A 26673-nucleotide genomic window follows, 5' to 3' on the forward strand; every position below is an offset into this window, starting at 1 on the left:
AGAATAAATTAAAGTATTAAACTAATAGAAAATATATTATATATTAAAAAAAAATTGAAGTCAGGGGGTTCATTTAAACCCCCTAAACAAAGTGTAGCGCCGCCCCTGCCTTTACCTGAACTACTAATTGAATTAACCTCATACATAATAATATATTTCTAAACAAGTTCATTACTGTCATGAATTTTTTTTTTTTTTAATTAAAAGGCAGGTTTGGTTTGAGTGTAAATATAATACACTAATATAAATTTGAGATTATATTGTGTAAATTTGTAAATAAGTTTATATAAAATATTTAACTATTATTTGTAAGTGATGATAATATAAAACTCCAAGTAGTTGTAAAAATTATATATAATTTCAAAGATTCATGAATCTAATTTTTATTACTGTATAAACAAAACTCATTTTATCTAATAAACTTGAATAATATAATTTCAACTATAAATCTTATTATATAAAGTCTACAGATGGATGTAAAAGTCTAAATAATATAATTTCAACTATAAATAGTAAAAGTCTGAATAATATAATTTCAACTATATATAGTAAAAGTCTAAATATTATAATTTCAACTATAAATCTTATTATATAAAGTTTTAGACTTTTGGTGTCATTCCAGCAATTTTACCAACAGCCACATTGGAGTTGAAATGTTTGAGCAAACCATCTATTTTATCTGACTTAAATATATATATATATATATATAGCTTTTTTAATATAAATTAAATTTTAATCTTTTTGACTAGAGAATAACAAACAAATCTATGCATTTTAGGGCTTGGGTCGGACTTAGGAGGAAGTACATCCTGTTACGGGTGTATGCTTCCTCTCTCTCACAAGTTGGTAGGACCCCTATCTCACAAGTTAATAGGACCCACAGGGGTCCTACCAACTTGTGAGAGTGTGGATCCTACCAACTTGTGAGAGAGACGAGGGTGTATGGGTCCTACCAACTTGTGAGAGAGAGGAAGCATATACCTGTATCAGGGTGTATTTTCTCCAGACTTAGAAGCTTAAAACTAAAACATCCAAATCATCAGGTTACAACTAACAGATTGGCCATAACCATCACACTTACCAAATTATCCAAAACATCGAAATTACAACTAAAATCAGTGGCAAGGCATTTTCTCGCTTTTAAGATCAATAACCAGCAGGTCTCTAAGAAAAGTGAAATACTACAACCCACATTGCGATTCATGCTGAGTACATGATTTACCTAATATATATGTAGATTGAAGAAGAAGAAGAAACTTAAATGGGGCTGGCAGTTTGAGTTTTCCAAATACATATTAATGAAAACACAGATGTGACAAGAAGGTTAAACAAAAAAATCAATACATTCAACAGATCCCCTTGATCAATATTCCCAATCACTAAATATACACTTTGCTGCCCTGACTTGACCTAATCCAACTTCCATTCTGTAGTAGTAAGATGCTCAAAAAGAAAGCACCAAAAGTTGTTTCATGCGGCGTTGTGCTTTTCCTTTCACATTCATGAGAAACAATCAAAACTGTCATCAATGCCTCCTCATGTTTATGCAGTCCCTGAACTAGCCCCCAAACCCCATTATATATGCTACCTGAACCGTTAGCCTTTTGGAATCATAATCGTTGACTAAAGTACATGTTCATTAAATATCTTGAAGGATTGAAGCCGCTCAAAATCACTGCAAAGAAAAAGAATTAAATTCAGATGCAATAGAAATAGAATCCAAAACAAAAACACAATCAGGAATCAGATTCAACACTTACAAATAGGGGAAAGGACAATGACAGCACCAATGGGATATAGGAAGAAAGTGGTCCTCTCCAGAAAAGGCAATACTGCAAAAGAAAATTTATCACACCTCAATTTAAACACGTGATTTAGTCTCCATGTGTAAAACTAAAAAGCCAAGTCCAGGCAAACAAGTTGATAAGAGCAATTACATCAGCTTGTGCATAAATTTTTCCATTTTACACATCTAAAACATACTTATTCTATTTTACACACTTATTTTTACAAAACATCCACATCAGTTTGTCTATTATACACATTTATTCAAATAAAATATTCATTTCTTTACCCACACAGCCACCGACCCACATCCACAATCCACACCATTATCACACCGGAATCCACACAACCCACCGGCAGAAAATCAGAAAAACAAACCCAACAAAATGGATCAAAACCCACTTATCAAGATCGATGTCTCGCCTTGAGCAACAAGATTGACGCCTCCGGCGGCGATGGCGAGAACGAGAAACAAGATCGATGGTTTACATCGACACCTCCGGTGGCGATGGCAAGAACAAGAAACAAGATCAACGCCTCCAAAGGCAAGCGGTGGCGATGGCGAGAGACATTCAACCCCATTTAACCCAAAACCCACTGATCAAGCCCATTCAACCCGAAAACAACGAGAAACAAAGGAAGAAAGAGCGATTGGCGGCAGTGGCGATCGACGGAAGCTAGAGGAAGAAAGATTGATGAAAGGAAGAAAGATTGATGAGATGAGAGAAAGAGAGAGTTGTGCGCCTAAGAGAGAGAGGGAGCTGAGAGTCAGGTACATAGAGGAGAGAGAAAAAATTGTTAAAAAATTATATGCACATGCTACAGTACCCGTGCAAATATGCACGGGTACTGTAGCAACTTGCATTTATACATAAGTTTACACCCACTGATGTGGGTGCTTTTTTGCTCATATTGTGTAAAATGAGCACCTTTTTCCATTTTGCACAATTTTACATCAACTGATGTAATTGCTCTAAGACAAGTTTCAGCCACAAGAAATTCAAATTAGTGTGTTTGGAATGCACGTTGAACGTGCATTTTTGCGTTTTGCTAAAAAATAGTGGGTCCCATGCACTGTTCACGGGACCTGCAAGTATGGAATTCAGCAAAAAAACCTTTAAAACTAGGTCCCACAGCACTATTCACATATTTAAAAATTATTTTGCTACAGTATTTTCAGTTTTCAGCAATAAGCGGTATCCAAACAAACCTTTAATTAATTTTGTTTACAGAATGAAATAAAGAATCCACTAAAACATGCCATGGAACCACATTGGTTTAAAAATCGTTCCAAAAGCATAAATTCCAAATATCCATAGAAAATGAAGTGGACTCAGGAACGATATTCAAGGAAGATGCAACACTTGCCATCTTTACCATAGAAAAAAACAAATTTTAGCCTAACTGCTACTCTACATTTTTCATGCATCGAATGACAAATTTTGATCGCACTGTTTGGAAATTGATCAAATTTGATCATCTTAGTAAAGACACAAGACTGTTTTTGTACTCAATTCCAATACAATTTCACTATGTTCAAATAAGCAATGGATCAAACACTGGGATCTGTTCATAGTGATGATACCTATTACATGAAGCACCATCTGGAACCAGATATTCCTTGTTTACTCCCCCACCCCTGCACGGGGCCTAGTTCCCTTTCTCCCCAAAAGAAAATGGAAGGAAAAAAAAAACAAAGAACAGAGAAAAAGGATTGAAAGCGAAAGAGCAAGAACAAAAGATTTAACTTACCATCATAACCTAAAAAGTTGAGATAATGGTAGTAGGAACCAGCCACCATGTAAAGCAGGTTTGATAGCAATATAGGAATGAAGCCATGGGCAACCAAAAGAGGTGACAGAAAGTAATGTATCACTGCCACAAAACTGAGAGATCAGTAAGAGCCATTAACCAAGTTTGAAACTAAAGAACAAGACACATATTTAAGAAGCAATTACCATAAAGCAAAACAAACATTGGGAAGAAAGAGTTGCAATGAACATCAAAAGCGTACAGCCTACAACCAAAAAATTCAGCACAAAGCAATTAATTAGATTTTAAAGTACATAATGAAGGCAGAAGTGAATGCAAAATTATGTGCCAAAAAAAATTTTGAAATAGAGAAACTTTAATATTGAAAAAACAATTAATTCAATATTATCAAAACATAAAAACAATGAACAAGTGTATATTTTTCAGAAAAAAAACTGATGATTTATTTTCAGGATAAACTTGGATGAACCGAAATTAGAATTAAACTTGTAATGAATCACAAAGCAAAAGTTTCCCAACTTGCCATTCAACCCGTTGCTCAACCACATGACTGTTGGGAGCCTCTTCGCGAAGGTAAGAATTAGTCAGGAACCTGCATGGACATTGAGATGCATTTGTCATTACAATACTGCACAACATCATTTCTATCTTCAAGACACTAGAAGCACTAGAGTAAGGTACCAAAAGCAATCATTTTAAAATGTATGTCAGCCCCATTTTCCTACCTAATTGTAATATTACTTGATAAACTATTTTAAAGATTAAATATTTTTTTAAAATATTTTAAAGATCAAATATTACCCCCAAAAAAATCATATTTCTCTAAATGAGTACTTATATTATTATAGGTGAAAAAAGAATTATTCCTGCCAATTATTTAATTTACGAAGACCTGGATTCAACATAGATTTCAGAACATACCATAGCAATTTCGTCACAATCATTACTTCTGATGCATAACTATTTCATCACAATCATTACTGCACAACTATTTATCTTGTTGTCTTGCCCAAACAAACTATTAGTCCATAGTTATTGCCTGAACCAGATGCTGTTCAGACTCTCAAATAACCAGACAACTCAACCTGGCTTACATCAATAGCCAGGCAACCATAGCCTCTGCAGTTAAAGCAGAGGACTGACTGTCAGTGCATGTCATTCAAGGGACCTGAATGAGCCCAACAGCGCACAGTCCACATCCCATACAATCCTGTGCAATTGGGGAAAATATCAACCCAATGGTTATACCAACCTTGTAACAATTAGGCAGCATAGACCATCTAAATAAAATATGTACATGAATCAATTTGGCTAGAATTAGCAAAAGTCTGCATAAGATCAAAAGAAACAAATATCAAAATTGGGAAGTACTAAAACTCTCAGAGCCTGGGTAGAGTGGATCTTTGATCTCAATCAGTAATGTAAGCTCCAGTTACGCATCTTCCATGACAACATATCGAGTAATGTAAAAGCAAATCTGAGTGATTCACACCATCGGTGCCCAAGCAATTTCAAAATTCAATTATTTTTTTTTTTAGTAAGGGACTCAAATTTCAAAATTGGCTATATATAAACCACTAATAATTCTCATCATTTTTAAGAGAAAAAGAGATGAATGTTGATAAAATATCACCACAAACAGACTAGTCTCAGCAAATTTAGAAGAACGAGATAAAAACATTGCAATATATCATGCTTTATAAAGCTAATGACGGCTAGGAACAGTAAGCACCTCCATAAATATCGGCATCACAAATTCACAATTAAGAGATACGACACAAGACAAGAATCAAATATTATTTAGTAGGAAGTGCTCTTACCAACAACATGTAGCCAGAACTACTCCAGTTACTAAAAAATGGAAAAGCAATACTGAGATAACAACATAAACAGCATGTGCAGCACTATGGTCATACCTGAAATAAAGAAAGATAACAAGACTAGAATCAGCACAGTTTGTAGAACTTATGATGCAGAAATTGATTGAGCAATCTAGGAGTAATATCTTACACATATAAATAAGATCAAATCTCTTATTTTGTGATGCTAATACTGAGTAATTATATTATATCAGAATGGTGTTGACTTGTTTTGAAACTGCAACAGGTCTGAATATTAATTTGGGTAAGAACGAGGTGGTCCCGATAGGCAATGTGGATAATTGGCGGAATTAGCTGATATTCTTGGTTGTAAAATTGGGAGATTACCAAGGACTTATCTTGGGATGCCTTTAGGAGCTTCTTTTAAGGCAAAATTGGTGTGCAATTCTATTTTCGAGAAAGTGGAATCTATTGTAGACTAAAGGGTGGCCATTAAAGAGTAAGCTTTCGAGTTTACCATTTTATTATCTCTCTTTAGTTACTATTCCTACTAGTGTGGTTAAAAGGTTGGAGAGGTTGCAGCGAATATTTTTAGGGTGCCTCAAATGAGAGGTTTAAGTTCTCTTGGGTGGCATGAGACATATTGTGTTCTCCTGTTGCTACATGTGGTTTGGGGATTCAGAGGACAGGGAGTTTTAATCAAGCCCTATTGGGAAAGTGGTTATGACAGTAAGGGAATGAGGTAAGTGATGCAACGTAGGTGTGTAGAAGCAGAATCTATAACACACAAATACTACAACTCTTCCACTAAACCTAAGTTCTACAAGAACACTAGGCTAATAGGCAAAGTAATAGAGAAAACCTCTCTAGCAAACTTTTATTCAAAAACACACATAACATAAATAACCTCTATAAAGAGTATTTATAGAAATAGAATTTCTCCTACTCCTTTTAGGAAAAGAAATAATAAACTTACTTCTACTTGAGAAAGGAAAAACAATTTAACTAGGAAAAGAAAAAAACAATTAAAATCCCAATTCAACTACGAAAAGGATTTTAATTCAAAGTACTAGAGTAAATAAATCCTAATTCAAATAGGAAAAGGAAAACAATAAAAACTCTTTGTTTATTCATAACGTGATTTGCATCATCCTCCCTGGGTTGGAAGAAACTCGTCCTCGAGTTTGGAGTTTGGATTGGAATTTTCTCCTTGATATGGAACAAGATGCTTAACATTGAAGATGTCAGATGTACGCATATGACTTGGAAGTTTCAACCGATAGGCATTAGGATTAATTTTCTCAAGAATCTCCAAAGGACCAATCTTTCTAGCAGCTAGTTAATTGTACTCTCCCACGAGAAAGCGATCTTTGGTCAAAATTGCCCAAACAAAATCACCAATCTCAAATTCTACTACTCAACGTTTCTTGTCAGCGGCTTGTTTGTACTTAGCGGAAGTCTCCTGTAAACGCTTAGCAATAGCCGTATGAATTTCTTGAATTTGTGCGATTAGATCCTCAGCTTTCACATTGACATGCTTCAAGTCAGGGATAAACCGCCGGTAGAATGACACCAACCCATGGAAACTGCGGACCTTGTGGACTGTGGTTGGTATTGGCCATTGTTTAACAGCAGTAACCTTTGATTCATCAACTAATAGTCCATCCTTGGACACCACATAACCAAGAAATAAAACACTATCTATCATAAAAGAACATTTGATTATGGCAGCATAAAATTTCTCCCTACTTAGAACTATGAGTACCTCTCGAAGATGTTGGAGATGTAAATTAATATTGACACTATATATCAGGATATCATCAAAATAAACTACAACAAACTTGCCGATGAAGGGGCGAAAAATCTGGTTCATAACACGCATGAAGGTGCTAGGAGCATTAGAAAGTCCGAAAGGAATTACTAGCCACTCATACAACCCCTCACGTGTCTTGAATGCTGTCTTCCATTCATCACCAGGACGTACTCGAATTTGATGGTACCCACTTTTTAGATCCAACTTAGAAAACACGGTAACACCACTCAACTGATCCAGCAAATCATCCAATCGAGGAATAGGGAATCTATATCGGACTGTAATTTTGTTGATGGCACGACTGTCGACGCACATACGCCATGATCCATCCTTTTTGGGTGTTAGTAAGGCTGGCACGGCACAGGGACTAAGACTCTCTCTAATGTGCCCTTTTAACAACAAACCCTCTACTTGTCTTCTAAGTTCTTCATGCTTTTTTGGGCTCATACGGTAGTGTGGGCGATTAGGTAGATTAGAACCTGGTACAAGATCAATTTGGTGCTGTATATCTCGAAGTGGCGGTAACCCCTCAGGTAGATCATTAGGAAATACATTTGCAAATTCATCTAATAAAGATTTCACAGCCTCTAGTACTACACTACCCTTTGAGCTCTCCTTTCCCAACAATACAAACACCAACCCTGAATCAAACATCTCTTCAACAAATACCCTTTTAGACCCCCTCTTGAAGTTGGCTTAGGTTCAATCTCCTTACAAGGCAACAACACAATTTTTGTGCTACCAAACATGAAACTGTATGTATTCTTCCTACCATCATGTTGAACCTCTCTATCATATTGCCATGGTCTACCAAGGAGAAGATGACATGCATCCATAACTACCACATCACACCATGCATTAGGGGTGTCAATGTTCGACTCAACCCGCGAACATGACACGAACCTGACACGGGTTTTTTCGGGTTAGGGTTGGGCCTTAATGGGTTTGGATCATAAAAGGATCGACCCGAAAGTGACACGATAAGAAACGTGTCATAAGCGGGTCAACCCATATCAGTGGCGGAGCCAGGATTTTAGTTTAGGGGGGGCAAGATCAAAAGACAATAATAAAAAATAAAAAATAAACCTAAAATTATTAATTGACAATTGTATAATAAATAAACAATTGTAAAACATCTAATTCATAGTTATTAATTGACAATCAATCATCAAAGTAAGAGATTAATCTATATACATAAAGTTTAGAAATCTAATTTCATTACTCAAAATAAATTGAGAAAATAAATTTCAACTTTTCTCTATTCTTTTAATTATTTTAAATTTTGGATTTATGGTAGAGACTCAAATTTTGAAACTATGAAAATGGAAGAGATAAAGGATAAAAAAGTAATGGACATTTTAATGCTTTAGTACCACACAAGACATTATTATTAGATAAGTGAAAAAAATAATAGACAAAAAGAGTTATAATTGGTCAAAAGTGTAAACAGCTTTAACAAGTTTTGTTTGGTGGCATTTATTTTGTGTCAGATTGTTTAAAGTGGGAGGAATTGTTTTAGTAACATTACAAAATTTCATAATATTTTTACAATAAATTAAGGTGTTAGTACATCATTGGTCAAAATAAAATAAATTATTCTGAAATTCATTTCAACTAAAAATAAGAGTATTATGAAAATATTGTGAGATTTTATTGTATCTCTAAACTTTCTCAATTGGAAGATTTGTTATTTTATTATTTATTTCATATCATGTACTGTTGGTTTAGGAAAACTGTTTCTTTGTTTTTCTATTCTATTAGGAGCTAAATTAACTTTACATAAGCATGTATAATGGACATTTTAGGTGGTGTCGGGGGGGGGGGGGGCAGGTGCCCCCTCTCGCCCCCCTCTGGCTCCGCCCCTGACCCATATAACCTGCAATAGACACGTTTGACATGCCAATTTATTTGTGTCAACCCGAAATGACCTACTTAACACAACCTGTCAAACTCGTATAACAAATAAATTTTTATTTTATTTTATTTTAAATTTGTCAAATACCTTTTATATCCAACATATATTTTAAATTTAAAAAGGAAAGTGAGTAATTACAAAAATTTACAAGAGATATAATTGGTAATTGAAACTTTACAAACCCTAGAACTAGTAATACCTTTTTTTTTTTTTTTTTTTGGCATAGAACTTGCACAAATGAAATTGGATGAGCTTGTGGAAGATGTTATGAATTTGGACATCAACAAAGAATTTATGGATGATAATCGTGGTCATATTCACAATTAGTTTACTGTTTGTTGAAATTTTTTCAATATTGATACTTAGCATTTGACAAGTTCCAAGGATATCATATTTTTGTTGAACTATGTTATTTTATTTTTGTTAAAATTTGTTATTTTGAATTTGGGTTGAAGTGTATACACTTCTTTTGGAGTGTAAAGAACTTATTTCTAGATGAATGTTATATTTTTTGTTGAACTATATTATTTTGAATGTAGGTTGAAGACTTGAAGTGTATGCACTGCTTTTTGGGATGTAAAAAAAATTATTTCTAGATGGATGTTATATTTAATATTATACAAGTTGAAATAGGTTGTGTTACATTCGTGTCAACCCAACACGACTCGTTTATTAAACGTGTCAAATGGGTTGGGTCAGGTCAACCCGCCTTATTAACAGGTCAGGTTAGAGTTGAAGGATCATGACACGATTATTAAATGGATCGGGTTAAGGTTGAGTCATTTAGTAGAATACCCCTACCTCGACATGACACGAACCTGATACGCTAACCCGAATTGACACCCCTACCATGCATTATCCTTATATTTCAACCCAATAGAAAAAAAAAACCAAGCAACGTTTAGATACAGTTACCTCATTACCCTTTTTGAGCCAAGATAGTTTGTAAGGATTAGGGTGCTTCTCTGTTTCCAATCCCAATTTTTGAACAGCCTCTTCTAATACCACATTCTCACAACTTCCAGAATCAATAACAAGTCTACATACCTTGCCCCCCATAGTACATGTAGTTTGAAAGATATTGCTTCGGAGCCAATCCTCACCTTCAGATTTGCGTGTGAAACATGCCCTTCTTGTAACTAACAAAGGGCCATCATCCCCTTGCACATACTCTTCCTCTTCAGCATCATAGACAGCTTCTTGCTCAAAAGTATTTAAATGATCATCAGTACATTCTTCACTCTCAATAAATAAACCCTTACCATACCGGCCACCCTTCTTGCAATCAGCCATTCTATGCCCTGCCTCACCACACTTGAAACATCGAGGGCCAGAACTACTAGCTGCAGTGCGGTTGGGTTGTGGATTAGCTTGATTAACTTGGGTTTTTCCTTGTGTAGATTGTGTAGTTGCACCATAAGGAGGAGCTACTGGTGGTAGTCGGTTGCCACTACTATTTGAAACCATGTTAGTCCTTCTATTCATCGTATTCTCTAAATGCAAAGCTCTCTGATGGGCTTCGGATACAAAAATTGGGTCAAATAAATTCAAAATATCTTGAAATTGTTGCCTCATGCCCCCAATATAACGTGAAACTAATTGACCTTCCGAATCTGCAAGGTCAACTCTAGCTACAAGTTGATAAAACTCTCGAGTATACTCATCTATAGATTGTGTACCTTGCCTAAGATTGTGTAGTTGTTGATATAATGTACGCATATAATTATGGGGTAAGAATGCAGCACGCATATGTTTCAAAAAAATTTCCCAAGTATTGATTTTAGATTTACCTTGGCAAATACGGCTTTGCTTTAATTGTTGCCACCTTGCAGCAGCACGTCCTCTGAATTTGGTCACCACCAAAGAAACTCTTTTGTCTTGCGGCACCTCCTTAAACTCCAAAATTTCTTCAACCGCAGCAACCCAATCTAGGAATTCTTCAGGTTGTAAACAACCTTTGAACTCTGGAATATCTAATTTGAACCCAGATTCCCATCTGTTTGAATTGTATGAAACCAAGGGTTTCTCCCTCCTCCTTCTATGTCCAGCAAACGGATTTTCTATCTCATCCTCAACATTATAGTCTACCTCATCTTCCTCCACAAAACGTAGAGTTGGACTACAGTTTCGAGGCTGGCTAACAACGGCTAAGGCAGCAAGCTGCTTTGTCAGCGCTTCAAACTGCTCTTCCATCCGCTGAAAGCGTGCCTCTAGTTGTGTATTGCGTGCAATCTCATCGCGTTCATACTCACCATCTACAGCAGCGTGCCTTCCCCCACATGATCCTCGTGCCATGGTAGAAACCTAACCGTGCTCTGATACCAATTGATGCAGTGTAGGTGTGTAGAAGCAGAATCTATAACACACAAATACTACAACTCTTCCACTAAACCTAAGTTCTATAAGAACACTAGGCTAATAGGCAAAGTAATAGAGAAAACCTCTCTAGCAAACTTTTATTCAAAAACACACATAACATAAATAACCTCTCTATAAAGAGTATTTATAGGAATAGAATTTCTCCTACTCCTTTTAGGAAAAGAAATAATAAACCTACTTCTACTTGAGAAAGGAAAAACAATTTAACTAGAAAAAGAAAAAAACAATTAAAATCCCAATTCAACTACGAAAAGGATTTTAATTCAAAGTACTGGAGTAAATAAATCCTAATTCAACTAGGAAAAGGAAAACAATAAAAACTCTTTGTTTATTCATAACGTGATTTGCATCAGTAAGACATTTATGGAAACAGGTTTATTGCTACGAAATATAGAAAGGAATATTGTGGTTGGACTTTGAGTTTAGGTAGGGGACCTCTTGGCCCTTGGGTGTATCCTTGGAGAAGTTTTGAGGCAAGATGGGGCACTTTGCAACAATACATATTGTTTGAGGTGGGGGACGGCATTCGTGTAAAGTTTTGGCATGATGCATGGAATGGGAGTCATTCTCTAAAAGAGTTGTACCCTGGCCCATATGCTTGCTCACTTGATTGGAATGCCTCAGTCCATTCAGTCATTGATAGCCCAATAGGAGGGGAAGGTTGTGTTTGGAGAGTGAGATTTCAAAGAGGATTTCATGTTAGGGAGTTGAGAGTCAGTCAATTCTTTCATGGATCTTCTACACTCCAATATGCCTATGTGGAAGGGTGTGATGAGCCAATATGGATATTGAAAGGGACTGGTGGTTTTAAAGTTGGCTCTAATCATGAGGCTATCCAAGGTGCACCAGCTAATTCTTTTCCCTAGAAGAGTGTTTTGTGTGTAAAGGCCCCTAAGAAGGTCTCACTCTTTGTTTGGACAGCAGACTAGGGGACTTGTGATAATCTTATCAAGCGAGGATTTACCTTAGTTGAATGGTGTTGCATGTGCTAGTGCAATGGAGAGACAATAAACCATTTGTTGATTCATTGTGATATAGCCTATGACTTATGAAGCCTGGTATTTAGAACTTTTGGGGTCCAACAAGGGTTACCAATGAGGATGGCTGGCCCTTCGTTTGGGAGGATGAATCAGTTTGGGACACACTCATCATACATCTGGAACTTTGTCCCTTTATGTTGATGTTGATATTGTAGGAGTGAAATAAGATAACCATACTCCTGAGGATAACAGATCAAAGAATCAATTGGCATCATTGCTTGGTCTCATGTATGGGGTCTTACAAATACAAAAACCATTCTATATTTCACAGAATCACTTAAGTTTTGTGCATAATTTTTTTGTAATTCTTTTAGGTTATGGGGTGCTCATCATCCTGAGCATGAAGTAACCTTTCTATTAATAAAATTTTATTAATTATCCAAAAAAATAAATCTTGAGACTTTATTTATTTATTTTGATAATTCATCTTGAGACTTGGGTTAAAAAAAAACTACATTGAAAGTGCCATATTGACTCTTTGCGCATATGAATATTATAGGGTCACAAATTTTCATACATTTTGTGTGTGTGTGTGTGTGGCTTTTGTTCTTGTTTTTTTGGGTTGGGGGGATACTTAGGTGGTAATTCTCCAGTTTAATTGTCTGCACTGTATCAATGGCCCGTTTATTGAGACTAGTTGTGTGTCAAATCTTTACATTTGGTCTTCTGTATTTTCTATTAAAAAAAATTCCTAGTCCTATTAAATAAGGAGTGCCCACTGCTAAATGTAAAGCAACTTAATCTATCAATTTTTTCAAAGAACAACAAAGAGAAATTTGCAGCAGCTTTGGAGGTCCTTTGTGGGTGTACTGCCCTCTTTCTTAAAGTGTGAGTGTTTACACCTTATCCCCCCACCCCCACCCCCTCCCCCCCCCCCCCCCCCCCTTTTTTTATTTTTCTCTTTCACTTGACAAATTATAGACAAACTATTACCCCCATAATCTCCAACTCATAACAGATTGACCCTAGGCATGCTTATAAAAAAGTGTAAAAATATTACTTGGCTACAAGGGCCAAGAGTTGTTTTCCTTATTCTTCCTAAAATCAGGAAAGCAAGATCTGAAATGTGCTTTTGCAGTTAACCAAAGCTGTTCACACTACATCAAGCTTACTAAAAAGCCTTGGTTTCGTTCAAAACCCATTGCTACCAAATACTTGACCATTTTAATTCAAACCACAACCATTAAATCCAAATAAAATGCTGAAATCTACACATTCTTGCATCAGATTGTAATATGAACATCTTTCCTACGTTTATAGATCTCAATCAGCTAAACAAATGAGTAACTCAGTTTCCAAAAGTGATATTTCTGTCACTACTTAGTTGCACAAAAATACTAGCCAGAGAAAGCAAGTAGCTGGAAACTTACGCAGCACAATAAGCCAATGTTGCAACTGTCAACAGAAAGCTGCAGATCACAACAAAAGCAGGATCATCACGTGCCCATTGATTCTTAGTTTCTGGGATCAAAAGCAGGGGTAAACTTCTCAGTTGTATCAAAATTATAAGAAATAAAGCATACTACCACATGCCCAGAGTTTACAGTCACTGTAATTAAGAAAGTACAAAAATGCCAACCAGTACACAATTTTACAAATGCATTTACTCTCTCCTATATATTTGATAACTAAATGATCTTCTCCATTATATATTTTAAGATAATATAAAAGCCCTAACCGCTTAAGAGACACAACTGACTTGAAGCAACTAAAAACCAAAAAGAGAAGTAAATAAAAAAAAAGGTTTAGTTTGAACTTCAAAATTCTTTATTATTAAACCAGGTATCTGTTTTTCCTCACTTTCAAATCATTGAAATATATTGTTGACAATTGCAAACTGTTAGTGCATTTGAACATTCTGTTAATTAGAAAACAACCAATCCAGATAAACACAAGTATAGTCAGTTAGATGATTATAGTAGCCAGATACCACAATCTAACTCTACAGCACTGAAAGATTCATCAACACAAACCAGATGACAGCTAGTAAATGAATATTCCATGGAGAGTGGACTTACGCTTGTGATACTTGGTGTGCTGATAGCTACATCCATTGTAAAGTTCAACATGCAAAATACACAGTTAATAAAAAGTTGTTCATTAATAAACACAAAACATCTAATCCACAGCATTTAAAAAATTCAAAAAAAAATCCTCTTGCATGAAAAGGGTAACTGCTATTAATAGTAAGAATAGTATTGATAGAAAAGCTGAAAAATACTGCAGAGCCTAAGCGCAGATACTTACACAACTTTTGGTGAGGTGCATAGGTGAAGCATTTGCCAAAAGGTATATTCAATATCCATTTGTTGCCACTAAATCAAGCAACCAAAAGCAAAAATAAATTGATGAGAAAATCAAACAAGTTTAATTAAATATATGAGTGATCAAGTGCAAGTATCAAATGAGTTCAAACACAATGCCTTTGCCCTGAAGAAGAAGAAGAAATGTTTTCATAACCAACAGTCCAGCAATGTTCTCAAAGAATCAAGTTGAAAATGAAACAAGTCTAGCAAGGAAACCTGACAACAAATGGACACAAAAGTGTCTCAGGACTGGGAGCATCTTATATGTGTTGGTATACATGTATAATCATTATTATAGAGTTAAAAATGTGGGAATTCTCTTATCTTATGCTTTTTGTTGGGTATTATTAAAAGAGCATCCATATTGTGTCCATTATGAGCCTAATATATTTTAATTACTATTGGATAAATAATGATAGAGATGTGTTTTATTGATTCAAATAAATTAGATTGGATTAGGATCAATTAGATTAGTTTGGAATAGGATGAACTATGATTAGTTTTATTGATAGATTATAGGAAGCTAGTATTCATCTTTTATCTAATTGGAAGTCATGATTTTATAGATTACAAATTGTTAGCTAATCTAACTTGAAGGACTATGGACTCCCTCAAAGTAGTCCACTTTTGGTTCCCTCAAAGCAACCAAGCAAACAATGTCACAATATTCACAATAGAATAAAGCAATTCACTGTATCCTAGAGGTAAATAGTTAACATTTCCATCACTAAAACCTGGATTTGAACTTCTTCTATATTTAACCATTTCAGATTTACTTCTATGTTAATCATGCATCCTTCTAAAAAGAGCAATCAGTTGTGGCAAAAGTTGTGTAAAATGCCGTGGTACTAGCATTGCTCTTCTAAAAATGGCATCACTCTAATTGTGTGTTGTTTCCTAGGGTCTTGTCCTGGCGCTCTGATTGGCAGCACGCCAAAAAAACCCTAAGATCTACAAAAGCATCAAGAATCTGCATTTTTCATTTTCTCAGACTGTAGATTTGCACTATCAGTGCACGCATTTTCCGCTACCCAAAACAGACTAGGGTAAACATTACATACAAATTGAACTTATCCAGTGTATAAACATAAAGAAATAAAACAGTTCACGAGTTATTGAATCACATGAATCATGATGTTTGCACTTACTAACATGACAAAAAGGAAATTGCGATAGCAAGACAATTATTGAATCACATGAATCATGTCATTCACATCATGTTTCTATGTTGATAATACAAATAACTGACACAATTAAATGTACTAATGACTGTAAGTAATCATATGCAAAAAGATAGTTCAGCTTGAGCTTTAGTATTCGAAACCTTGAACCGAATTAAAGAACAAAATTCAAAGCTCATAGATAGAAACACAGCGTTGTGATAAGCAGTCAAAAAATCAAAAGCACATTCACAAAGAATTAGATCAAACGCCAATGGTAGTTAGAGAGTGTGTGTAGTATTCGTGGATCGAGTTCACGAACGTGGATATTTCAATCAATTCTGTGATAATTGAAAATTCGATTGGCGTGGAAATCAGATCCGAAAAGAGAATGAAAATTTAAGAGTGAGAGAGAGAGACCTTGACAATTCGACGGAGGTACTGAGGGAACATGGGGTTAGCTCGAGATGAAGAGGACTGCGAGCGCCCTTTCGAGACTGTGGGCAACATCTCCTTTTGATTCTTTTTCGTCTGCTTCTTCTTCTTCTTCTTTGATCGAAGAAGATCTGTGAAATTTCCACAGATTTCTCTCTCTTTCTGTGTGTTGAGTTCGGATGATGAGGAAGGAAACGTAAAAACGATGACGACCTATGAGCAAGTAAAGTTTGGGCCTCAATTTTTTTAATCATATAGATGGATTTTCGGTTGGAATTGGACTTCGGCTAGGGCCCAAGTTTTGGTTGATTATTTGCGTAATTACCTTAAAAAAAAAATAAATGAATAAAGTTCTTTTGACAAACGAAAATATTTAAACCTCTTCGAGTATCTAACTATTTCCTCAAGTGTATGCAGTCTTCCGTCCTATATGAACTAGTTTATTACAAGGAGAAATCCTATATGGTGGTCCCAAGATGCTAGCAAGAGGTTTTGAATTCAGGATCTCATGAATATCATGAGATCTTAGAAACTACGAAACCATACAATCCACACTATTTGTCATAAGTTTAGCCACTACTTATCGAGGTGGTGAACAATCGCTTTCACAAAGGCCCATTACTTTTTTTTTTTCTAATACTCACAATCGACAACATCAAAGTTTTTCTTTTTAAAAAAACCTCTTCTTCTTTTTTTTTCTAAATGCAATTATACTTTAACGACTTCCAGCATGATAAGAAGTTGCTTCCAAATGCACACCAAGACGATCTATCAGTTACAAAATTTGCACACCAAGACGATCTATCAGTTACAAAATTTGTTAGCATCTTAAGGTAGTGTTTGGTTCAAGGTAATAACTTATAATCTTGAGGGTTTTTTTGTTTAGATTTATAAGAATTCCCATGGCTGCATATAGCTCAAAGTATATAGAGATTGCCTTCTTAAAAGGTGCGAATTCACATCCTACTGACTTATTAGGGGAAAAATCCATTTTTTTTTAAATCAATACAACCAATAATTAGGGTATGTAGAGATTATTGCCACCATTAGCAAACCAATTGAAAGTGAGGGAGGACTGGACCGGTGGTGAGGGAGATCTAACTACTTTATACAAATGAATCCTTTCACAACATATTTGACAAGGGAGCAACAGTCGAAGAACTTGATGTGAAAAGCCATGGCAATGAAGACATCAACGGCCATAAAAGCAACCGTGTAGAGGAGTGTACAAAAGCATTGAAAAATCTATTAAATATAATACAAAATTTAACAAAATTTTTATATGAAATTTTAGTGCATTTTCCTCTTGTGGAACCAAGTTTTGCATTAGAGGTGAACAAAAGCGAAAGGATGTAACATTTCTTGGTAGGAAACAAATTTATCAAGAGAACCTTATCAGAGATTCAAACATGAGTTGCTAGAAAAGCCCTAGAACATTTCAAATCTCATCAGAGAAAAAATCTAGGGTTCCAATTGTGGATCAATTACTCATTCATGCAAACACACAGTATTTATATATACATAACACATATATTATTGTGTGGGAGGACCACTAAACATTGTTGATGTGATCATCCTGATATGTTGAATAATTTCTTGAAGCTAATACTCTAAGATTCCTAAAACTTGTCATTTGAAAGATATAAAGAATAGTTGGGTTCTATATATTAAAACATAAATAAAAAGGAAAGGAAAGAATTCAAGCAAAATATTTATTATTAAAAAAAAAAAAAAAAAAAATCAGAGGGGCCATAAGTGATTAACAATGTTAACCCAATTTGAGCATTTGACCTCATGTTCGGTTGGTGAACCTAGCTTTTACACTACAAACGGGATAATCACATATTGATGAGTGGGATCATCCCACATCTTTTATGATCTCTCCTTTTAACATATGTATCAGAGCATTTATGGTTAAGTCATTAATTAAAAAGTTTTTTTTTATTAAAAAATTGTGAATGGTGTATCATATCATATCATGTACCATATGATACAAACCTGAGACATATTCAATTAATAATTTATTTTTACATATTTATGCAATAATTTTCAAAATTTTTAAATAAATATGTCAATCATAAATATATTTATAATATATATCATTAAATTAGTTACGCTAAAACGTTATGTTTTGGTTGTGTTGTTAAGGTCCAAGACTCCTAAAAAGAAAAAGAAGATGATGATGATGAAAATGATCAAACAATATGAAAAAAATAAAATAAAATAAAAAGATGAAGAGAATTAAGACAAAACACCATTATAAAAAAAAAAAGGCATAGAATGTGTATACACCTTTTTTATTATTATGTGTATGCACATTATATGCCTATATTATTTATATATTATAAAAATAAAAAATAAAAAACTATATTTTTAGTTATTGGACTAAACAAGATATAGCTTAAGCTCATAAATTTACATGTTTATGAATTAGATGATCCACATCGACATGGTGATTTGATATTCTTCATATGTATCATGTTGTTTCGACATGTTAGCTCATTGGAACAACTGGTCAAACTCTTACAAACTATTTTGCCTGAGTTGAATTTTAGGTTTACTCATTTTTCTTGGATAGAAAATCCCTCCCACGTGTGTAGATTAATAAGTTCAATTCAAATTTTGAAAAATTATAAGATCACATAAAATTGATCCAATCTTACTTCTCTAAGTATTTGTAACTTATTTTTGTAAGTCCAATAAACTAATACAAACAAACTCTCCCAAACAACCAAAATCCTAAACATTAATAAGTTTTGCATTCCTTTTTCTTCAATTCTAATCTTGTTCTTGGACATAAGTGTAAATTGCTTAGCCCGATAAGGATGAATGCTCCCAGATAAATATTTTTTAAAATTGTTCCTTATGTGAAATAAAAAATAAAAAATTCCAACTTAACCAAACTGGATGACCATATACAACAATCTTACTAAATAAATTAATTGGATAGTGTGGTAAAAATTTTATTGCTAGATATCATTTGTTAGTTGTAAACTATTAAGAAACTTATATTTCAAGGGTGTAAGGACACGATTTGGAACGACCCCTAATAGTGTTGGGTTCGCACGTAAAAAGGCCCAAACAATATCATTTGTAGAGCGTGGGTTTGAAAGACTAGGGCTTAGTCACCAGACGGCGGGTTTTTTGCAGCGTTCATACATGGCTTAAATCGTGTTCGCCCTAGGAGTCTTTCTCCTGGAGGCGAGCTGGGAGGTTCTGGTTTTTGGCCATTTTTCCTGGCCAGCCTTTTGGTGCACTAACTTTTACATTATATAGTCCTTGGTTGATCTTAGCCCTCCACTTGTTGGTTAGGCAAGCGCTTACTTCTGTACCCGTCCCATCAGCTGTCCCCTCTTACTTTCTGTTAGTTGCGATGATCGAAGTTACACCGCCCAAGCGTCTTTTCTCATTAACATGGTCAAGACGTTGGCGGGTGGATTTAATGCGAAGGGGACGTATTTTCCTTGAACCAATTTTGCACCGTACCTCCACGTGGGCTCCATTCCACTCACATCCCCTTCAGGGGGCTGTTTGGGGATAGCCTTCATCGAGACGTTGCTCTTCCCATTGAAGTCCTGGAGTGCCGAGGATAGGGTCGTCCTTAGCAGATCCCCTTGACACCTCGGCCTTCGATCCTCCGTCCTCGACACACGACCTCCTCGGCATAGGCCCTGAGCCCGGATAGAGCGTGGGCCGGATCGTAAGCTCTCCAGCCCCACAATAGCCCCTCAAAATCCTGCTATCCGACTCCTTGGACGGATAGGAGGGTTTTGATGACATCAGACATCTACCAATGTCTGTCAATCCTTATCACCTATCGGTTCCCGAGACTTTTCATCTGCCCGAGACACGTTACGTGGCCTCATTAAATACGGGCGGCTTTGTATTTCCCACGTCCTACGGCATGATGAAGATCGAACGGTGGTGATCCCTTGGTCTTTATGGGCGGGAAAATGTGTGCAATTACCCTAGAAAATATAAAAGATTTTTTGGAACGGATCTGTCTCTTCAGTTTTGCACTTAAGAGTTCTAGTGCGTATATTCTGGGTTCATCTGAACTTTCGCCCAAACTCAAGTCTATCTCCAGCACAAAAAGCCTGTCCGAAGCGTCTTTCTTCTTTTATGTAAGTTCCCTACCTCCATTGACTCGTGCTTTTTCTTTTCTGGGTTTATTTTTCTTTGGTTCCCTTTCTTCTCCCGTCGCAGGTTGGGTTTGTTTAGTAAATCATAGAGATGGCTAAATTGAGACTAAGGAAGTTAGTCGATACTGAAAAGGCGATGAATAAGTTCATCGTCGATTACAGGATTCCTCCCAACGTAAGTCTGAGGCATTGTAAGATGGGGGAGTGGCACTATAAGAGGGAAACGGGCGCGGTAGTAATTCCTGTCCTTGCCTTTGTAGAGGGGGGTATGAGAATCCCTATGGGGCCGGTAACTAGGGGTTACCTCAGGCACTTTCGATTAGCCTCCACCTAGTGCGTCGGCAACGTGTTTAGGATTCTGGGTTGCGTGGATGCTTTAAACGAAAAGATGGGGCTAAGACTGACCCACCATGACGTGAATTGGTGCTATAATCTCTAAAATTTGAAGGGAAATCCTACTACATGAAGACAAGAGACAAGAGGGTTCGACTAATCCAGTGCCTCCCTGATTCCAACAAGGGATTAAACAAGGATTTCCTTATCGTCTCTGGTGAATGGCACGATGGCGATCTGTGCCCCATAGTAGAAGGAGAACCAGGTAGGGTACTGGGAATGGAAGGGCGATGACCTTTTACGCCATTCTAATCTAATGTTGTTCGGTAACTAACCATGTATACGTGTTTTTCTTTTTGTAGATCCACACGCCTATCAACGACATTTTCACTTAGTCAACCGGGCGGACTTGGAGACTGTTCTACAAGCGGCAGTTTTCGTAAATGACGGAGATGGTCAAGTCCGAGCCGCTCACAAAATACTAGGGTACCCTCCTGTTCAGAAGTCATTTGCGGACGCAAGGCACGTGATCAGCGCTAACCGTCCTTGACTTCCAAAAATTACCGTGGTCGAGACAGGATTTTTAATCTCCCAGGAACCATCTGTCCCCGAGAACATCCCACCGATGGGCCCCTCCTCGTCTCATCAAGTAGCAGAGGACGAAGGCGAGCTAGACCAGCCCGAGGAAGGTTTTGGGGTATTTGACCTAGCCAACCAATCCGAGGATCCTTCTGGTGGTATAGGTGACCCAGCATTGTCCGAGGCGGAATTATCATCAGTAGGCACCTCTTCTCAAGCCGAGATGGGACTCAAGAGAAAGCCCCCGACCCCCCTGCTTGAACTCCTTGAGGGTCAACCTGGGAAGGATACGCAAGGAACGCCACAACCCAATGCTCCTTCCCCACCACCTCAGCCCCAGATTGTCCAGACTAGGTCATCCTCCACCAAGTCACAGCCACAATCCCCCCGCCCCAAACTTCCTGCTTCCTCCCAACCATCTCTGCCTCCTCGGCCGGAAGGCCCTGATTCAAAGAGAAAGAGGAGCCCCAAGGGCAAGGAAACCATGGACGGGGGAAAATCCCAACCTTCTAAGGAGAAGGAGGAGGTTCCGCGTACAAAACAACTGAAGATTGGGCACCAAAGCAAGGGTAAAGAGACTGAAGTCCAATCCTCTCAAGGCAAGGGAAAGGGGATCGAGGCCCAGTCCTCGCCAAGCGCCTGGCTTCCTGCCCCAATGCTTCACGGGGGTCCACTGCTGGAAACTGCATCCATGAGGGACCTCGGAGATGGCGAGAGTGGCTACGTGGCGGACGCACTAGGGAGAACCATGCTGCTTCCCACTGACGTGGATGGACTGAGGAAAATGAGGATGCAGGAGGTCTTCCTCAGTACTAAGAGGTACTTGGGCATGGTAAGGTTTCTTGAAACCTAAAACTTTATTAACTCTCGCTCCTGGTTTGTCATTAACTATGCATTTATCTCCCTTGCCAGGCTCTTCAGGCCACCTATAGGATGGAGGAAGAGGTGAATAATAAGAGTAAGGCGGCTAAGAATGAACGCACCAAGCGCTTAATGGCCGCGAAGACTCTCCAAGCTTTTGAGGAGGACCTCGCCAAGGCCAAGGTTAACCTAACAGTCGCTATCCGAGAAAGGGATAGCACCTCGGCGGGCTTAGCTAGCGCCCAAAAACAGGCCGAGGACCAAACAAAACGTCTACTAGAAGCCGAGGATTAGTTGCAAATAGCTAAAGAGCTGGTCAAGGATTTAAGTAAAAAACTGGCCGCGGCAGAGCATGACAAAGGTGTGGCGGAGTATGCCCGTGACGAAGCCATAAGGGCCAAGCAGGAGGCCGAGTTTGCCAGAAATGAGGCTGAGGTTGCCAAGGAAACGACCGAGGATGATGGTTATAACGCGGGGGTAACTGAAACCCAAGCCATCCTTAAAGCCCAGATTCCTGGAGTATGCAGGCTTTACTGCTCCCAGGTTTGGGAAGAGGCATTGAAGTGAGCTGGGGTGAATGCTTCATCCGATTTGTGGAAAGCGGAGAACATATTCTACCCTACAGCCATCCGTGAGGCCACCTCCTCCAGTTCCGTGGCTATGAGCGACCAACCCGAGGAAGGGGTCACTCAGTCGGAAAACTTACAGGTCGGCGGCTCTCCTGGCAAGACGCTCAAAGAGGGAGAACTTCAGGATGTGATAGAAATATCTCAGCATACGGATCCTGAGGTACCCAAAGAGGTTACTGAGCCCGTGGTTGGCACTCAGATACCTAATGCCGAGGAGCGAGCCATACTTGCCCAGCCCCCACAGGCAATTCCCCTTACTGTGGTCCCTATGAGTACCGATACTGACCCTGTTCAACCTTCCCCAGAAGGGACTATCCCCCAGGGCGTCGAAGCTGATCCCGTTCCGCATTCCCAGGACGTGGCCGATGCAAAACTAAAGAAGTAGAAACCCTAGATAGGCTTCGTATTTGTTTTTAGTTTGACGATTAACTTGTTTCTTTTTTCTTTTGAAAACTTTGTAATCTATTAGTAGTTTGAACCTGTTAAACATGTATATATGAAATCCTTTTCTTCCTTTTTCCTTCTGGTTACTTGTTAATTGTCCTTGTCAATACTTACTATTGTTTATGAATTTTGAACTAATTTATCTTAACACGTATGAATAGTTGTACATGTGATACATTTAACATCATGTTTCATAACCTTAGCTTACCTGCACCTGCAGAGCCTTGAACTCATTTCTGACCCTCATTCAACGAAGATATAGGCATCATTCTAGATGTCACGTGTAGTTGCTAAGTCCTGCTTAGTACCCAAGTTTCTTTAAAGTAGTTGGTTTCCCCATAGGTTTGAGTCCGAGGACCATGCAATATCTTGGTTCTGTCCAACACTTGATTTTGATAAGTAGTTGGTTTCCCCATAGGTTTGAGTCCGAGGACCATGCAATACCCTGGTTCTGTCCAAAACTTGATTTTGATAAGTAGTTGGTTTCCCCATAAGTTTGAGTTCGAGGACCATGCAATACCCTGGTTCTGTTCAAAACTTGATTTTGATAAGTAGTTGGTTTCCCCATAGGTTTGAGTCCGAGGACCATGCAATACCTTGGTTCTGTCCAAAACTTGATTTTGAGAAGTAGTTGGTTTCCCCATAGGTTTGAGTCCAAGGACCATGCAATACCCTGGTTCTGTCCAAAACTTGATTTTTCATCCAAGTAGTTGGTTTCCCCATAGGTTTGAGTCCGAGGACCATGCAATACCTTAGTTCTGTCCAAAACTCAGTTTTTCTTCCAAGTAGTTGGTTTCCCCATAGGTTTGAGTCCGAGGACCATGCAATACCTTGGTTCTGTTCAAAACTCAGTTTTTTTTTTTTTTTTTTCAAGTAGTTGGTTTCCTCATAGGTTTGAGTCCGAGGACCATGCAATACCTTGGTTCTGTCCAAAACTCAGTTTTCGCATCTAAGTAGTTGGTTTCCCCATAGGTTTGAGTCCGAGGACCATGCAATACCTTGGTTCTGTCCAAAACTCAGTTTTCTCATCTAAGTAATTGGTTTCCCCATAGGTTTGAGTCTGTGGACCATGCAATACCTTGGTTCTATCCAAAACTCAGTTTTCTCATCTAAGTAGTTGGGGGAATTAACCCCTCGGCTATGGCACGAGACCTTGTTTTTAGGGGAATTAGCTCATCGGCCAAGCCCCTAGAACCATCCGTGCGGCTGACGCTACGAAACGTAGCCCCTAGTAAAGAAACATAGCCCCTAGTGGAACTTTACGCTAGAACACTACAACCAGTTGTTAAAAATGACAAGGGAACTGTCTCGACCTACCGCCTATGCCAACACACAAGCCCTCCCCACAGACGGCGCCAATTGTAAGGACACGATTTGGAACGACCCCTAATAGTGTTGGGTTCGCACGTAAAAAGGCACAAACAATATCATTTGTAGAGCGTGGGTTTGAAAGGTTAGGCCTTAGTCACCAGACGACGGGTATTTCGCGGCGTTCATACATGGCTTAAATCGTGTTCGCCCTAGGAGTCTTTCTCCTAGAGGCGGGCTGGGAGGTTCTGGTTTTTGGCCATTTTTCCCAGCCAGCCTTTTGGTGCACTAACTTTTACATTATATAGTCCTTCTTGGTTGATCTTAGCCCTCCACTTGTTGGTTAGGCAGGCGCTTACTTCTGTACCCGTCCCATCAGCTGTCCCCTCTTACTTTCTGTTAGTTGCGATGATCGAAGTTACACCGTCCAAGCGTCTTTTCTCATTAACATGGTCAAGACGCTGGCGGGTGCATTTAATGCGGAAGGGACGTATTTTCCTTGAACCAATTTTGCACTGTACCTCCACGTGGGCCCCATTCCACTCACATCCCCTTCAGGGGGCTGTTTGGGGATAGCCTTCATCGAGACGTTGCTCTTCCCATTGAAGTCCTGGAGTGCCAAGGATAGGGTCGTCCTCAGCTGTTCTCCTTGACACCTCGGCCTTCGATCCTCCGTCCTCGGCACACGACCTCCTCGGCACAGGCCCTGAGCCCGGATAGAGCGTGGGCCGGATCGTAAGCTCTTCGGCCCCACAAAGGGTATTGCTTGTTCTCATTTATAAGAAGAATCAAGATGCAAATTTCCCTCCTCACGACACCCTGATTGTTTTGCTGAAAACATTTTACAACGTAACAATTTTAGGTGTTTGGTGCATGCAACATAAAATTTTCAACTAAAAAAAACACCAAAATCGGTGCCTCCTAGTCACTAAATTGACGGTCAAACCATCAAGATCGGTGGCCCAATTACCAAATGAGAGGGAGGAGAGTCGCTATGTGACATTGTGACTCTGTAAAATATTTTACAAAGTTTTGTTGTAAAACTTTTTACTGATTTTTATAGTCAATGGTTATTTATAGATTTGACCAAATTTTATAATGAAATAAACACTACAAAATTCTTACAATGAATCCTTTCACAATAGATTTGTTTTGTTGTAAAACTTTTTACTGATTTTTATAGTCAATGGTTATTTATAGATGTGACCAAATTTTATAATGAAATAAACACTATAAAATTCTTACAATGAATCCTTTCACAATAGATTTGTTTTGTTGTAAAACTTTTTACTGATTTTTATAGTCAATGGTTATTTATAGATGTGACCAAATTTTATAATGAAATAAACACTATAAAACTCTTACAATGAATCCTTTCACAATAGATTTGACAAGTAACAATCAAAGAACTTGATGTGGACAGCCATGGCAATGAAGAAATCAACGGTCTTAAAAGTAATCGTATAGAGGAGTGTATAAAAGCATTGCAAAATCTATTAAATATAATACAAAAGTTAACAAATTTTTATACGAAATTTTAGTGCATTTTCCTCTTGTGGAACCAAGTTTTGCATTAGAGGTGAACAAAAGTGAAAGGATCTAACATTTCTTAGTAGGAAACAAATTTATCTGAGAACCTTATTAGATTGGAACATTGGTTGCCAGAAAAGCTCCCCAGGACAATTCAAATCTCATCGAATAAAAAACTAGGGTTTCGATTATGGATCAAATACTCTTTCATGCAGACACATAGTATTTATATACACATATACATATATTATTGTGAGGGAGGACTACTAAACATTTTTGATGTGATCATCCTAATATATTGAATAATTTCTTGAAGTTAATACTTTAAGATTCCTAAAACTTGTCATTTGAAATACATAAATAATGGTTGATTTCTATATATTAAAACATATAAAAAAAAGGAAAGGAAAAAATTCAAGAA

General features: G+C 37.5%; 1 protein-coding gene across 2 annotated transcripts; it reads right to left on the bottom strand.

The window, feature by feature from the left end:
- Positions 1 to 1262: 1262 nt before the first annotated feature.
- LOC126705823 (uncharacterized) lies at positions 1263 to 16653 on the bottom strand. 2 transcript variants are annotated; one of them, XM_050405038.1, is made up of 10 exons: positions 16412 to 16652; positions 14773 to 14840; positions 14544 to 14569; positions 13896 to 13986; positions 5379 to 5474; positions 4082 to 4150; positions 3744 to 3802; positions 3538 to 3660; positions 1761 to 1832; positions 1263 to 1675 (listed from the first exon to the last, which is right to left on the bottom strand). In XM_050405038.1, exons 1-10 carry the CDS (start codon positions 16499 to 16501, stop codon positions 1611 to 1613), a joined length of 759 nt encoding a protein of 252 aa, XP_050260995.1. In that variant the 5' UTR covers positions 16502 to 16652; the 3' UTR covers positions 1263 to 1610. The 2 variants fall into 2 exon arrangements, with proteins under 2 accessions (XP_050260995.1, XP_050260996.1); XM_050405039.1 differs by lacking the exon at positions 4082 to 4150 and having other exon boundaries at positions 16412 to 16653.
- Positions 16654 to 26673: the final 10020 nt, after the last annotated feature.

Source organism: Quercus robur, chromosome 11 (assembly GCF_932294415.1).
Source record: "Quercus robur chromosome 11, dhQueRobu3.1, whole genome shotgun sequence".
NCBI classification, from domain to species: Eukaryota; Viridiplantae; Streptophyta; class Magnoliopsida; order Fagales; family Fagaceae; genus Quercus; species Quercus robur.